Genomic DNA, 14,270 nt, shown 5'->3' with positions numbered 1-14,270 from the left:
TCACTGGCATAGGCTACCCTTCGGTAGACCCCTCATCAGCTCCTCACTGCTACCTACTCGCTCTCAAGCATCACATAGCAGCAAAATCCTTCCTAGGCTAAGGCATCACAAAATCAGGCCACTCTAGTCCTAATATGAATACCTAGCCAACTCTAGCATGCATATCATATCATAACATATCTCATAACACATAAAGTAAGGGTATTTTGGGAAATCACCATTCAGGCGCTGGCTGATCGTACACACTGCTTCCTTCCGCCTTTCTCAAAATCTTTTACTCTTTTAGAAAAATTGTTTATTTTATGAAAAACTTTCTTAATTCCTCAGTTTGAGTTCAGATTCATCCGAAGATGCACCCGAATCCCTCAAACCAAGGCTCTGATACCAACTTGTAACAACGTAAATTTTCAAAACAAATTTTCATTTTTAAATCATACTTTCATTCACATGATAATCACAAAACAAAATGTGTCACTGTGTCATAACAAAAACATGTCCCAGAATCTCAATAACATAAACTCCATAAGTGTGTACGGATCATGTCGGCGCCCTCCCACGGTCCTCGCTAGTACCTGAAACACATATCATAACAACTGTAAGCATAAATGCTTAGTGAGTTCCCCAAAATACCACATGCCACACATACACCTTTCCAGGCCACAACTCTGTAGGATCTTCCGATCCATGTGTCTCAGGGGACTCCCGTCCCAAATCCCGGTAGACCTTCCGGTCCTACCCGTATCGACCTTCCGGTCCGTAACCTCTTGACCTTCCGGTCCATATCATACATAATCATACATAGCACATACATATCACATAACCGCATACAACACATACATCATAGCATACAAGACCTTCCGGTCACACCTAAGTACCCTTCCAGGTACAGTATAGTGAGAAGACTCACCTCAATGAAGTCGGATAAACTCTCGTTCTCAACGTCCCGACTTTGCCTCCTCCTATTATTCAAATAACATCCTGATCAATATTCTCTCATGATCTCATCTCTACAAACTGGGTAGAAGGCCATTCTACCCTTCCCTGAACTCTCCTGAATCAGTCTTGACCAGAACCCTAAAGTCAACGAAAGTCAACGGTCAAACCTTGACCCGACTCGTCGAGTGCACATGGGCGACTCGGCGAGTCCATGCGGGTCCTCTGAATCCTTTCAGCCTCTCTTGGCTCGTCGAGTCATCCTTCCACTCGACGAGTTACACCTGACACGAATCGTGGGGCAACCCCGACTCGACTCGGCGAGTCCACTTATGGACTCGGCGAGTTGCCGCCATGCTCATACTCAAATGACCTTCTGAGGCCAGATCTGTTCCTCTAATCCATAGATCTGACCTTCCCAAGCTCAATAAACACGTAAAGGTTCGATCTTGATACTCATGAAATGTCCAAATAACCCTACTTGATGAATTAGCCCCAAATACAACATCCTAAGTCCATTTCTTCCATAACTCATCATAAAGCAAGGTGGATAGAGTTCTCTGGACCACTATGGGTCCAGATCTGAAGTCTAAACATGATAAGGGACCATATTCCCAACAAATCAACCCAATAAAGGGTATAGAAAACCCTAGATCCATGGATTCTTTAACAAAATAGAAAAGGATCGATATGCTACCTCAAGGATGATGTCCTTTGCATGAAATCCACAGATATGCAACCTCCTTGGCTTCCTCTAAGCTGGAACCACCTTCTTCTTGCAAAACCAACCCACAAAGATCAAATAATGGCTTCTTCCCTCTCACAAACGCTCAAGCACTCTTAGGGTTTCTCTCAAGGGTCTAGTAGCCGCAAATGGTGGCTATAAAGGTCCTTAAATAGGGCTCAGGCCCCGAGAATTAGGGTTTCATTAAACAGCGTGGACTCGCCGAGTCCACGTATGGACTCGCCGAGTCCTTCATTAAATCAGACCAAAGTGCGCGATCCCACCCGGCGAGTCTGAGCGCCTACTCGCCGAGTCCCTTTCTAAAATTCAACATAAATACTTAAAATAAGATACCTGGGAATCCGGATGTTACATGGCTACTTGAAGGAGATGATCCACAATCTTCAGATCTTCAGAAATCGTTGAAATCGGAGAAGAAACGCCTCCAAAATCGTATTTTCATCGTCTGGTACCTCTAGGATCGCCAACTTAGGTTACTGGAAGGTTATTACGTTCGATTTATACGTCCAGCAACAAAAAACGATGCGCATGCGATCGCATGTATCAAAGCTGCGATCGCAGGCTTTGAAGAAAACGTGTCTCGTGCCTTTTTAATGAAGTAGGATACCATTTTGGCACTTTTTGGCCAACCTGCGATCGCATGTAAACAACCTGCGATTGCAGGTTTTCATTTTTCACTTCCAGATGAATTTTTGGCACTAAAAAAACCTCGAACACATGCTGCGACCTAAGCTGCGATCGCATAAAGGCAACCTGCAATCGCATGTTGTGCCTAAAACGTCCGAAACAACTAGGTAAGCACAAAGCTTAGTAATTTTCCCCCAAAATACCCCATATGATAAACATACAAGCATGCATAAAGACCCACAAGCATCGGATTGGAATGCCCAGGCCCAATCATTCCACGAGCTGGAATACCAACATGCAACGGGTCTAATCAGTCATCGGGCTGGAATACCCAGGGTTTTTTGGCCTACCGCCGCATCCCAACCGCTCTTCCCGAGCCTCCATGCCTATGGATTACAGCCGACCCGCACCGGGTATCTTGGCCTACAACACAAAGCAGGACCGTCTCAACCCACTACCACCATATGTCGACATATAAACAATCAAGGATCAAGTAGGCACAAAATACAAGCAAACATCAATCATACAGCTCACTACCGCCAACTAGTCCTCTCTCATCACATTGTCCCGTTACCATCTAACCTCCACGAAATTCGTAAGCATAAGTAACCAGAGGTGAGATAGCCACCCGAACAGATGGTCCTACTCTAGAGCCACAACCAAACAAGGAACATGCAAGAAAGCCTAGATGAAGAGTTCTCAGGCTATCATACGTGACTACATACAGTCCTTAGGGCACTCCACTAGATGATAACCAATAAGTACAGGTAGACATACAGATCTACATATCACTACCGCATAGTAACATCCTATATGCCAGGATACAAATCTAACATATCACTATAACATAGCAACATCTTATATACCAGGATACAGATCGAACAGATCGCTACAACATAGCAACATCCTATATACCAGGATATAGATCTAACATATCACTACATCATAGCAACATACTATGTCACACCCCAAAACCGGAATGACGGAAACGTTCGGGGGTGGAGGACGTCATGTTTAGTATCACAAGATATGCATTATAGTAAGCAAGTAATGAACAACCATTTCATTAGAAAGAAAGTGTTTACAATGTGTGTGTTCACAAAACATAGAATTCAAAAGCAAATAACAAAACAAGACTTGAAGCTATAATGCTCCATATTCTGAATTCCCAGCACGAGTACCTGTCTACTAGGCTCCTGAGAATACAAGTTATTTGAAAGAGTTGATCAGCAATTAAGCTGGTGATTTCATAAGATTTTAGTGATGTAAGTAAGTTGTAAATGTCGTTGTAAAATGTAGTTGTAAAATGTCATAAGTTGTAAGTTCTTGTTTAGAAAAGTTCACCTGTTCCTCTAGAAAATCCTATATTTCCTACTTTAATGAAAGATAAGTAAAAATGACTCTACAATCCTTTCTATGAGTACTAAATGGATACAAGTTATATAAAACTCAGAGTAAACAAACAATCGACTATGCGCATCTGCCCTAAGCCCACAACCAAACGAGGAACAGGAAGTAAGGCGGATAGCACACATCCCATTGGTTGTTAGATCATTGTTGTATATAACCCTGGTGTATTCACTTGTTACTCATGGAGTTAATTGTAATGGTTCCTTTATATTTAATGAAAAGATTATTTAAGAAAACCCTTATTTCTTATAATAAAATGGTGACCACAGTGATTACTTTTATAATAACTTAGTTTATACTGGATATATATGATCTAATATCGGATAGAAAGTTAATTGAGTGAATCTGCCCTAAGCCCACAACCAAACAAGGAACAGGAAGTAAGGCGGAAAGCACACATCCAACTACCTATTGGGTATTAATTATATATAACCATGATGTACAAACTAAAGTATTATAGAGTTAACCACCTAAGGTCCTTTAAGTTTATACTGGTTTAATAAAATGGATTAAACCCTTAACTGGGAAGTTTCTAGCTTTGTATACCAAAAGTTCTGATTTGGAAAGTATGTTTTGTACTAGAAAACTGTGCATTGACTCTGTGTCTTATGACTTGACCCATACCTGGTACGCTTATGATGACTTAATGTATCCTGAGCATATATATATCTAGAATCGAATAGAAAATAGACTGGGTGAATTCGTTCCAAGCCCACAACCAAACAAAGAACAGGAAGTGAAGCGGAGAACACACATCCTATTACCTGTCGGATCCTATTGATTATATATATATATATCCTTTGATGTATACATTAAGGAATCATAAGGTTAGCATTATGGTCCTCTCTACTAAACGTAGCCTTCTACCAAGGCATCTAATGCTATGTGTGTTTGTTTCTTGCATGAGTTGTATATTTTCCCAAGTGATACTATCATTAACCAAAAATATAGTTTGTATTGACTTTCAAGTGGTACTTTCACTTTTATAAAAGTAATGGGAGATGTAAGTACACAGTTGTCGTTTATAATGACATACGGATGTACTGATGACCTAAAACATGTTTGTTTTATTATGGTCATAATGTGAAGGCTAGTGCCCCTACTAAACGCTCTCCCTGTCTAGAGATTAAGGGAACCAAACGGACCTCTGCAAATTCTTGCAAGCCGTGTAATTCACATTGAAGTTATATGATCATGTATACCCAATATAACTATCACCTTTTGTTTAAAACAATGAGTTAGTGATTCATTGGTATAATTAGATCCTATAGTAGTTCCATGCTATAGCAACTTAGTATGTTTGTTCTGTTTCTCATAATAGTATGTTTTGTTTGTACTAGTTGTATTGTATGTTCTCTCTGTCTAGTATGTATGTATGTTCTGTTTGTTTCTCATCATAGTATGCTTTGACTCATGTATGAACTGACTCTTTGTATGCTTCATTGTACTAGAAGTAATGAATAGTATCTTCCTAAACTATACCTATTATAGTTTACTAGTGTTTTACTTGAATTGTTATGGAAAAGACTCATTTATCTACTAAGTTATGCTTGTACTTTAAAAACGGAGTTTGATTAACTATAAAGTAACATAACTTTAAAAGAGTTTTTGAAATGTTTTGATCACTTATAAAAGACATAAGTAGCATTTTTGAAAGATGTTTATAACAAACAATTACACAATTATCATTGTGTTCAACTTGTATTCCCCCCCTTAAAAGCATTTAAAACAGTTAAAAGATTCATTACGGGGTATGAACTCACCTGATGTGGGTGATTCAACGAATACGCGTGTAAGGATGAGAAGTTCCACGAATGAAGTCCCGAGACACAATAAGTCCTAAATGACATATATTGGCATGAATATAGTGTTTATAAGCAACTATATGAAAGGAAACACCTTCCGGGACTAGGAAACACCTTGACTAAGTGTTGAAATCACATGTGATTCATCAAAGGAAAGTGGAATGGCACTATCATGAGTTTACTACCCTGGGTTTACGGCCAAAGAGAGTTTACGGCCGTAAACTCATGGTCAAACATGCATAAGTGTGGGTTTGAAGGCTAGGGAAGCTTGAGGGACTTTTGCTCTACACAAGGATGAGAAAGACCATCACAAAGGAGGCTTTTGATGAGTTTACGGCCCAAAGGAGTTTACAGCCGTAAACTCATGGTCATTATGCATTTTGAGAGTAGTTTAAGGTCCTATTCTCATTAATGAAGGGTTCTAGGTCACAAGCTTTGCATCTAGGAGGGTTTATGGCCAAAATGGCACCCTTAAAGGGGTTTACGGCCATGGGAGATGGCTTGGCCGTAAACTCCTTTTGTTCTTGTGTTCTTGATGTTTTCAAGGCTCTAAGCATGATTCCTAACTAGATATCAAGTGTAGGGAAGAGTACTTACGATATAGAGGCTTGAAATGGTTGATTTTGGCCAAGAACACTAGTGTGTGTTCTTGGTGTTCTTGGTGAAACTTGAAGATCTAAGAAAAGTTGATTTCCATGGATGAAATCAAAGAGTGTAACTAGTAGATGAAGTGTAACAACAAATCAAGGAAAGAATACTTACGTTTTTGGTGATCTAAGATGATGAACTCGATGTTACTTGAGAGAGAATTGGGAGTTCTTGAGTTTGGAAATGAAAGAATGGCTAGAAATGACCAAGGGTCATATATATACCCCTGAGTTTACGGCCACATGAGTTTACGGCCGTAAACTCATTGATATGGTGGCCGTGAACTCCTTATGATGAGGTTAATGCTTGATTTGTTGTACAGTGTCTCTAGCAGGTACATTCTAACACTCATTCCTTAAGTGTACTAGGCTTAAAACTCCTTAGAATGACCTTTAACCAGGCTAGAACTCATTTCCAATGAGTCTGACACTCAGTTGAGTTGACTGACTGAGCTTTTAAAACAAAAAAATTTCGGGTTGTCACATACTAATACCAACAATCCAGGGAATACATAGCCGTATATACTTAGAGGTAAGATAGACACCCGAGCAGATGATCCTACTCTAGAGCCACAACCAAACAAGTAACATGCAAGAAAGCCAAGATCAAGAGTCCTCAGTCTATCCTACATGACTATATATAGTCCCTATGACATCCATTTACTAAAAGATAACTAAAACTAGTGGGCCGACATTGGTGCCTTCGACCCACGAGTACAATGAGGCAAAAACTTACCTAAAATGAAGAAACCCGAAAAACTGGGACGCGTTTCCCTTTCTGCACTGAGTGCTCCCCACGAATCTGCTAATCACCAAAACCAATTAAAACCTTAATCAACAGGCCAAAACCCTCAAGTTTGACCTAAAGTCAAACTTGGTCAAAAGTCAACGGTCAACGAAAGTCAACAAAGTCAAAGTCCATGGCAGTTGCGTACGCCCAACGTACTCCTCGTACACCCAACGTACGCGACCTGATCTTATTTCTCCATTAAGTACTTTATCACTTAAGACCTTTTGTCCAGAGCTCAAATGTAGACTCAAAACATCGACTTAAGTCATAAAGTTTCCACCACTATGACTTTCCAAGGCTAGAAAAGGTCCAAAAGCCAAAACCCTAACTTATTAATCCATTAAGACATCATAACTCTTGCATGGAAGGGATAGAAGGACCAAGATCACATTTTTATGGTTCCTAATAGCTTTATAATGGATAAATTTTCCAACTTTATCCATTAGGATGGTCCCAACAAATAAGATTTAGTATTTAAGTCTCAAAGGAACCAAAAGTGCATCTTTTTCAACTTAGTCCATTAAGTCCAAGTCTCCAACCTTCAGATCTGAATCAATATGATGTTTAGATGGATAAAGTTTCCAACTTTATCCATAATAAGGTCACAAACTTTCAAGATATAAAATTTATGCACTTAACGTGACCAAAAGCTCATAATACCCAAAACTAGCTAGATCTAACAAATTCATCATCAAGATTCAAACTTTATACCTCCAGAGGAAAGATCAAGGTGAATGAGGTCTGAATCTACAATTTCCAATGCAATAATTACTTATCAAATGAACTCCTTCTTCTTCAAGATGCACCAAGAACACTCGAAGGCACTTAAGAACACCTTCTTTTGCTCACAAGGCTCAAACTAGGGTTAGGGTTTCAAGGGAGGGCGTTGAAGGGGTGGATGTTGAGAATGGAAAAGGGTTTGGGGGAGTTAAGGAGCTTAAATAGGGCTCAAAACCCTCGAATTAGGGTTTGGCATCTGATCGCGTATGCCTAGTGTATGCCTCGTACGCCCAACGTACTAGGTTGGGCCTCCACGATTGACCATGTGTAGTACGCCCAACGTACTAGACTAAATCCCAACCTCACTATCTTTGAACAATCATAACTTCTTTGTTCTAACTCCGATTTAGACGATCTTTATATCCACCGAAAGGTGTTGAAGAGCCCCACAATATTATCTAAATATTGTGGACTAAAAACTTCTCGAACAAAAATCCATATTTCATGCAAGAACCCGACCTATGACTTTTCCCTTTGTACTCTTCGGCCCAAAAGACAATTCAAGGGTTAAATCTCTTAACTATCATTACCTCCTTCCATAAGGACTAAACTTTTCCTCCTTAAGGCCCAAAGCCTTACACAATCGACTTCCGAAACACGACTCAAAAATGACAGGAAACAGGATGTTACAAATATAAATGTTGATAGTGATCTCGAAGACTAGTTATTCCCGATTATATATTTAGTATTTGTCATGACGTCAAAACGACAACATAGACCATATGGGTTCTATTAGTAACACCCATAACTGTTTTTATCTCGATTGTATGGTGTGTTGTGCTTGGGATTGCTTCTACCATGGGATTGATCATCTTTTTATTTTAAAATAATGTGTGTGTCTCAGGAGTTAATTAACCAAAATTAGGTTGTATGTTTGGACAATTACTTAAAGTGACATGCACTCCTTGTGTTAAATCTAGATGAAAGAAATATAAGTTAAAGAAGCCTCCCTCTAAGCTTTTACATCCATGTGAATGATTAGAGTGTCGTGGTTGAATTCTACTTCAACGACATAATTGACCTCACATTATAGATCGAAGTTCCTTACAACACTCTTTAACAAAAACTAAGGAAACATTAAACTTGTGTACTAAGAATTAGGCGATACATGTGCAACATATCTTTAAATACTAAGGTTTATCGTTTAGCGAACGGGCTTGGGCCAAGATCAAGCTTGGACATGGATGCTAGCTTTCATGTTGCGGGAGCTCACATAGAAGTTATCACCAAAGGAAAGGAGGTGCATTGAGAAGACACTACTTTACTAGAAGACCATTCGATCAAATAGATACATATGCTGATAGTGATCTTAGAGACTAGTAGTTCCCAATTATATGCTTCAGATATGTCTCCAACTGGCAACATACGTACATGGATGCTAGCTTTCACGTCTCGGGAGATCACATAGAATTTATCACCAAAGGAGATTGAGAAGGCAAGACTTTACTAGAAGGCCATACAATAGATAAATATAGATGGTGATGGTGATCACAGAGACTAGTTGTTCCCGATTATATATTTAGGATATATCAAAAAGTCCAAAGGCAACATAATTGTTTTTATCCTGATTGTATGGTGTGTTGTGTTGGGATTGCTTCTACCATGGGATTGACCACCTTGTTATTTTCAAATAACATGTGCGTCTTAGGAGGTAATTAACCAAAAAATAGGTTGTAATTCCAGGTATATACTTAGCGTGAGATGCACTCTTTATGTGGTTGAATCTCAACAAAAAAAAATACAAGTTAAAGAAACAACCCTCTACAGTTTGACACCCTTGTAAATGATTAGAGTGTTATGGTTGAAATCTAATTCAACGGTTTGACACCCTTGTAAATGATTAGAGTGTTATGGTTGAAATCTAATTCAACGACATATATGACCTCATATTATAGATCGAAATTCCTTACAAAGCTCTTTGAAAAAAACAAAGAAAGCTTTAAACTTGTGCACTAAGAATGAGGCGATACGTGTGCAACATATCTTTAAGTACTAAGGTTTATGGCTGAGGTGCACATTGCATTACCTAGTAGCGTTCTATAGTTTGGTCCTTTCTAATTGACGTACTACTGTTTGTAGTATTTTGCAACTTCTTCCTTGTAACGTTTATAAGATTTGAAATTATTCTTTGATCAATCAAATCGTTGAGTATCTACATTGATTGTGTAAACCACTATGTTCAAATGGTGATGACCCAGCTCGTGTTGTGTTGGGTATGTACTATGTACATACTCCATGCCACCATTATTTTGATCGATTTTAGTGTTCTCGTGTGCAATGCTATTTTCCTGTTATCAACTTCCACCAAGCAACCGAAAATACTTTTATTTTTGAAATGTCTTTTTCTACATCACAGTGGCAACAAACAGTTCCTTTTTTCAAAATGTTGGGTAAAAGACACAGACACATACATGACATGGTACGGCTATAAGTGGTATACGGCAATAAAGGACATGAGGACGCTCCCCATCCATAGCTTTCCATCCCTCTCCTCAACTTCACTCACGGCCCGTACAACTTTACCTTGTGAATCCTCCAATATCTGTAGAATCTTACCATCCGGACTGTATTTGACAACCACAGCATGAAGCCGGCCACCGATGTTCATAAGGTAATGGAACTTTATAGGGATCGGAAGCTTCAGCAAAAACATACGAAGTTTTGGGTGTAAGGCGCATATGTATGTGTACATGGATCGACGAGTGTGAATTGCGACCCAAAATTCACCCTTTTCGTTTGTTCTGATATTGTCAGGAAAACCAGGTAGAATCGCCATCACTTCGGATGTCCCAGCTTTCTCCCCCTTTAGCCAGTATTTTATTAACCTACAAGTAACATTAAAATACATACCTAATTAAAAGAAATAAAATAGAATCATCTACTCTACTGCTAACCTAACCAGTTCAAAACCTCCATGCATGATGTAATGCATGCTAAATGTAGCACAAGGCTGTCCCTCCCCTATCCTAAGTCTGTCCCGAGTAACAAAAGGAATTGATAAAAATATAACTGAGATTAAATGTCCAAAATACCCTTATAATAATATAAATCAACAGAAATAATATTGTTGTAAGTTTAGCTTAACATTTTTCCATAAAAAACAAAAACAATGTTACAGTTGATGGAGAGAGTATTTTGTTACCTGCCTTTGGACCCCTCACAAAATACGAAGAAAGAACCATCCTTGCTTAGAGTCACACCATTAGGAAACTGGAGGTTACGAAGAAGAACACTTGTCTTTTTTTGGGTTGGATCATATTTCAAAACTCTACCACTCTCTTCTGCAGAGAAAACTAAATGCATGAAGTTCCTGAAAATTAAGAAAATAGACAAGTGAAGTCTTGTTACAACTGTATCTGTAAGCTTATTTATTACTATATATTAAAAGGCATACACATGACTTTAGGGTGTTTGATCAATTTTTGTCATCTGTATAGTCTTTTTTCTCAAAATGTTGTTTTTTACTTCTTAATGTACTTAAAGTTAATCCAATGATAGACTTTTTGATCCAGGAAGAACAACTTATGAGAGAAAGTGAGTTTTCCATTGAGTCCTTCCTAACAGATCACTTATCAACCACTTTGAATAGCCACTTCTAACGGCTGTATGTTTCTGGAAAGCTTGAGCCATGTCTTATGAATTCAAGGGGGTGCTTGCAATACTCTGTTTTTGCAGATAATTTACTTATCTATATCTCCAATTTTGTGTTATGAATATCACATCACATCAATCATCAATGGTTGTATTCAAAAAGAGACAAGTGCATCAACAACATACCTTCGTTGATACTTTGCACTGCTATCTGTAAAGTATACATTTCCCTCATCATCAATGTCAAGATCATTTGTAAATTTCAAAGGAACTCCTTCAGCTTCAGTTACTAGAGAGGTGGCCAACCCACCATCAGGCCCAACTTTTAGCAACCCAAAATACGCATCTGCAATGTACAAATCACCTCTTCTCTTGTCAAACCGCAACCCCAATGGTCTCCCACATATATGCTCATTTTTTAAGTAGCCCAAGATTGTTGGTTTCGGATTACATATCTCTGACCTGAAACATAACATAACCCTCCCCTCAGTTTTATATTCAATTTTGAACTATTTTCCCTTTCCTTTCAGATCCCACAGAACAACTATAACAACTTGATGCATATATTAACAATAAAACAAAACTTTGACAGGCACAGGACTATCTAGAAATACCCACGTCTCATCTTTACTAAAAACATATATATAACGCCTCAACAGCTTTTAACTCACATTCGTTACATAAGTGAAGCTGTGTGTTTTAATTTGCAGTTCTGATTAGCATACAATGATTGGCAGATGTTGTTTCTTATATTTCCATTAAGTGCTGAATGGATAGGGTACTGCACTCATAAATCATATTTATCTGGAGAAACTGTTGTTTGTTTGTTTTGGACTGAACAAACCATCTGAATGACTACCCTTCTGTCTAGAAGTGATGCCTAATGAAAAACTGAGATAAGCATATTAACCAGAATTTGGCTATGTATTTGTCTGGGATAGCTTTTGTGTGACCTGGGAAAAAGATAAAGGAGGCTAAACGTAGTAAAAGGAGTGTCTGGATGGATAAACTCACCCCTCTTCAACTTTTCATATTAAGATGTTATAGTTGTCATAAGTCAAAAAGAAAAACCCCTATGCATATATCTGTCTGGGTTAACTCATGTCCCAATAAGTCCATCAAGTCAAAACGAAACACCACCTAAACCAAGGAGAAAGATGTTCTCAAAAGGAAGCTATCTAATTTGGAAGTGAAAGGATGTAGATGTACACCAATTATCAAGAGCTCAAGGAAAGCAATCTCTGCAAAAAAAAATAAAAATGGTGCCAACTTTTACAACTGGCTATAACTAAGTTTAGACTTTCTTTAACAATTTATATTGATTCACTTTGGGACATGGAGTAGAGAATCACGGCCTTGTAAACCCTCAATTTCTACCAAACTTGTGTCTCATTCACACTCTTTCCATTCTGTTTCGTAAGAATCTTCACATATCATTTCAATTCCTTTAATTTGAATGTCTGATTCCCTCTGCTAAATGAGCAATACATGCTTTTATGTGTGTGTTTTCTCGTTGCTATTGTCCTTTCAATAAAATGTATTCGTTTTATATTCTCCTACGTTTCACACTCACATAGATGATACATCTTGTCAATGTTGAGTATAAGTCACTTAGATGGCAGTAAATTTCAATGTAATCATTGTGGTATACTCCTACAAATCACAATGCAGCAGATATGATTGTCCTTGTTTTGCAAAACAGAGGTCTCTGTGTGTGCAAGTGAAATTCTGTAATGTTCAGAATTGTATGGACAGAAAGAAAATCAAAAGCCATCAGTTGAAACTATTATAAAAACACTGTAGAATCCACTAAAATTTGGAAGTTGAAAGGCAACGGTTTGATTTCGTAAAGCGGAAGAAATGGAAATAGAATAGGAAAACACGACTATTACCGATTAGGAGACGTATAAGCAAAATCAGACCATGAATTTCCATTCCAGAATACAACCCGTCCATCAGCAATACCAGTATACGGTCCACGGCCTTGTAGATCAAACGCGACGCTCTCCGGGCCTTGAATTTGATTTAAAAACTTAATCTCCGACTTCTGTAGCAAGTTTTGAGTGTCTTTATCCGTCGGCACTTCAGACCACTGCGGCATTTCCACTTTGACGGACTCAAAGTCGGGGAAATCAACAATTGCACTATGCCTGAAAGGGTCTACTCCACAGTAGACCGCCAGCAGCAGAAATATTCCAGCGAGGATTCCGGCGAGATTCATTGTGCAATCAGATAGGTAGTTGATGAGAGGCACGTAGCTAGATATGTATGTATACTGTGTTTCTTCACTGGTGACAATAATTAGGTGATAATAATTGTGGACCGTGTGATCCACCAAACCCCTACTTACATAAACCCCCAGCTACCCTTCTTAAATGTTCTTTTATATAGATCGACATATTAGTTACAAGAGCATCTCCAAAAGAAGGGAATCATTAGACTCCAACTTAGAACTGGTTTTTTTTTTTTTTTTTTTTTTTATTTACAAATCATTAGGGAAAATAACCTAAAAAGGTAATATAATCTTAGAAAAATCTTCATAATTTTTAGACAGTTTATGTTTTAGTTCTAAATGATTATTATTTTACAAAAAAATATCCTAAAAACCAGCACAATACATTTTTTACCGATTATAAATAATAATAAATTAATTTAGAACTATTTAATAAACTGACCCAAAATATTTAGACTTTTCTGAAAAATAAAAATATTATTATTATTATCATTTTATTAAAATTATAAGTAAATATATTATTTTTCAAATTCGTTATTATTAATATTATTAATTAAATAAATTATATATATATATATATATATATATATATATATATATATATATATATATATATATATATATATATATAGGTAGGTTCAAATGTTTCTCATATCTATTGTGTGCTAGATTGCACCAATATAAATTTAGTATTAATTATATGTATATT

At 37.7% G+C, this 14,270-nt stretch overlaps 1 protein-coding gene across 1 annotated transcript; it reads right to left on the bottom strand.

Annotated features, from left to right (window-relative positions):
• Positions 1-10,036: 10,036 nt before the first annotated feature.
• On the bottom strand, positions 10,037-13,695 carry LOC145159378 (protein STRICTOSIDINE SYNTHASE-LIKE 3-like). Its single transcript, XM_079078336.1, has 4 exons — positions 13,221-13,695; positions 11,515-11,790; positions 10,880-11,047; positions 10,037-10,562 (listed from the first exon to the last, which is right to left on the bottom strand). Exons 1-4 carry the CDS (start codon positions 13,547-13,549, stop codon positions 10,163-10,165), a joined length of 1,173 nt encoding a protein of 390 aa, XP_078934462.1. The 5' UTR covers positions 13,550-13,695; the 3' UTR covers positions 10,037-10,162.
• Between the last annotated feature and the right edge of the window lie 575 nt (positions 13,696-14,270).

Source organism: Lactuca virosa, chromosome 2 (assembly GCF_052849685.1).
Source record: "Lactuca virosa cultivar CGN04683 chromosome 2, Lactuca_virosa_CGN04683_v6, whole genome shotgun sequence".
Classification (NCBI taxonomy): domain Eukaryota; kingdom Viridiplantae; phylum Streptophyta; class Magnoliopsida; order Asterales; family Asteraceae; genus Lactuca; species Lactuca virosa.
This window is presented reverse-complemented; position numbering and strand designations above follow the sequence as displayed.